The 703-nt window shown below is 49.9% G+C and overlaps 1 protein-coding gene across 1 annotated transcript in view; it reads left to right on the forward strand.

Annotated features, from left to right (window-relative positions):
- The window catches only part of GFI1 (growth factor independent 1 transcriptional repressor), a 14,591-nt gene that overhangs the window by 167 nt on the left and 13,721 nt on the right, over positions 1–703 (forward strand). Inside the window, exon 2 of the mRNA XM_009640628.2 lies at positions 117–289. Coding sequence (XP_009638923.1) covers positions 117–289 — 173 coding nt within the window. The remainder of the gene's footprint in view (positions 1–116; positions 290–703) is intronic.

Genomic DNA, 703 nt, shown 5'->3' on the forward strand with positions numbered 1-703 from the left:
GCTCCCGCGCGGGAATCTCCGTGCTTTAAGGCGCGCGAAAGCACCCGTATAATTGTTTGTTTGTTTGTTTGAAATCTTAGCTGTATAAAGACGGGTATGTATTTTACTGTAACCAGGCCAGAACAGTTTACGAGCGCTGATGGTAGCTGGCAGTCACGTTTCGTGTTGCTGTCGCGACACGCCGTCAGCGCGCCGTTCGGCAAAGGCGCCCGACGGGCTGGGAAGTTTTATCACCATCCCATTTCGGAGGCGAACGGAGAAAAGATCGCTCCGCAAAAAGTCACAAAGAGTGAGTCAAGAAAGACGCGTACATGAAATTACAGCGAGTTGTTCTAATCCGGTAATTTCTACTGCTTCCAGCAAGTATTTTTAAAGCTGACGGCGTGATGGTTTTCAGAGTAATCGACCAAAGGCGCAGCAAAAGGAGAGACTGCGGTGCACAGATGCCGCAAGTCAAAAAACTGCTGTGCCCAGCAGCAGGAACTTTCCGGCAATAACGAAGGTGTTAAGGGCGACGTGTCAGTCGTGTTCTTCAACTTCCTTTTGTGTCACTGCTAAAGCATCAATGCAAAAGGTTGGGCAGTTTTTCTCGCGGCGGTGTTCGCTCTCTTAGTAAAGATTTTTGGGAAGTCAGGTTAATCGTCTGCTCCACGCGGGCTCACAGGCGCAAAGTGACTAATTTTGGGGGGTGAAGAGTTGGGGG

This window comes from Egretta garzetta, unplaced genomic scaffold (genome assembly GCF_000687185.1).
Source record: "Egretta garzetta isolate BGI_Z169 unplaced genomic scaffold, ASM68718v1 scaffold706, whole genome shotgun sequence".
In the NCBI taxonomy this organism is placed as follows: Eukaryota; Metazoa; Chordata; class Aves; order Pelecaniformes; family Ardeidae; genus Egretta; species Egretta garzetta.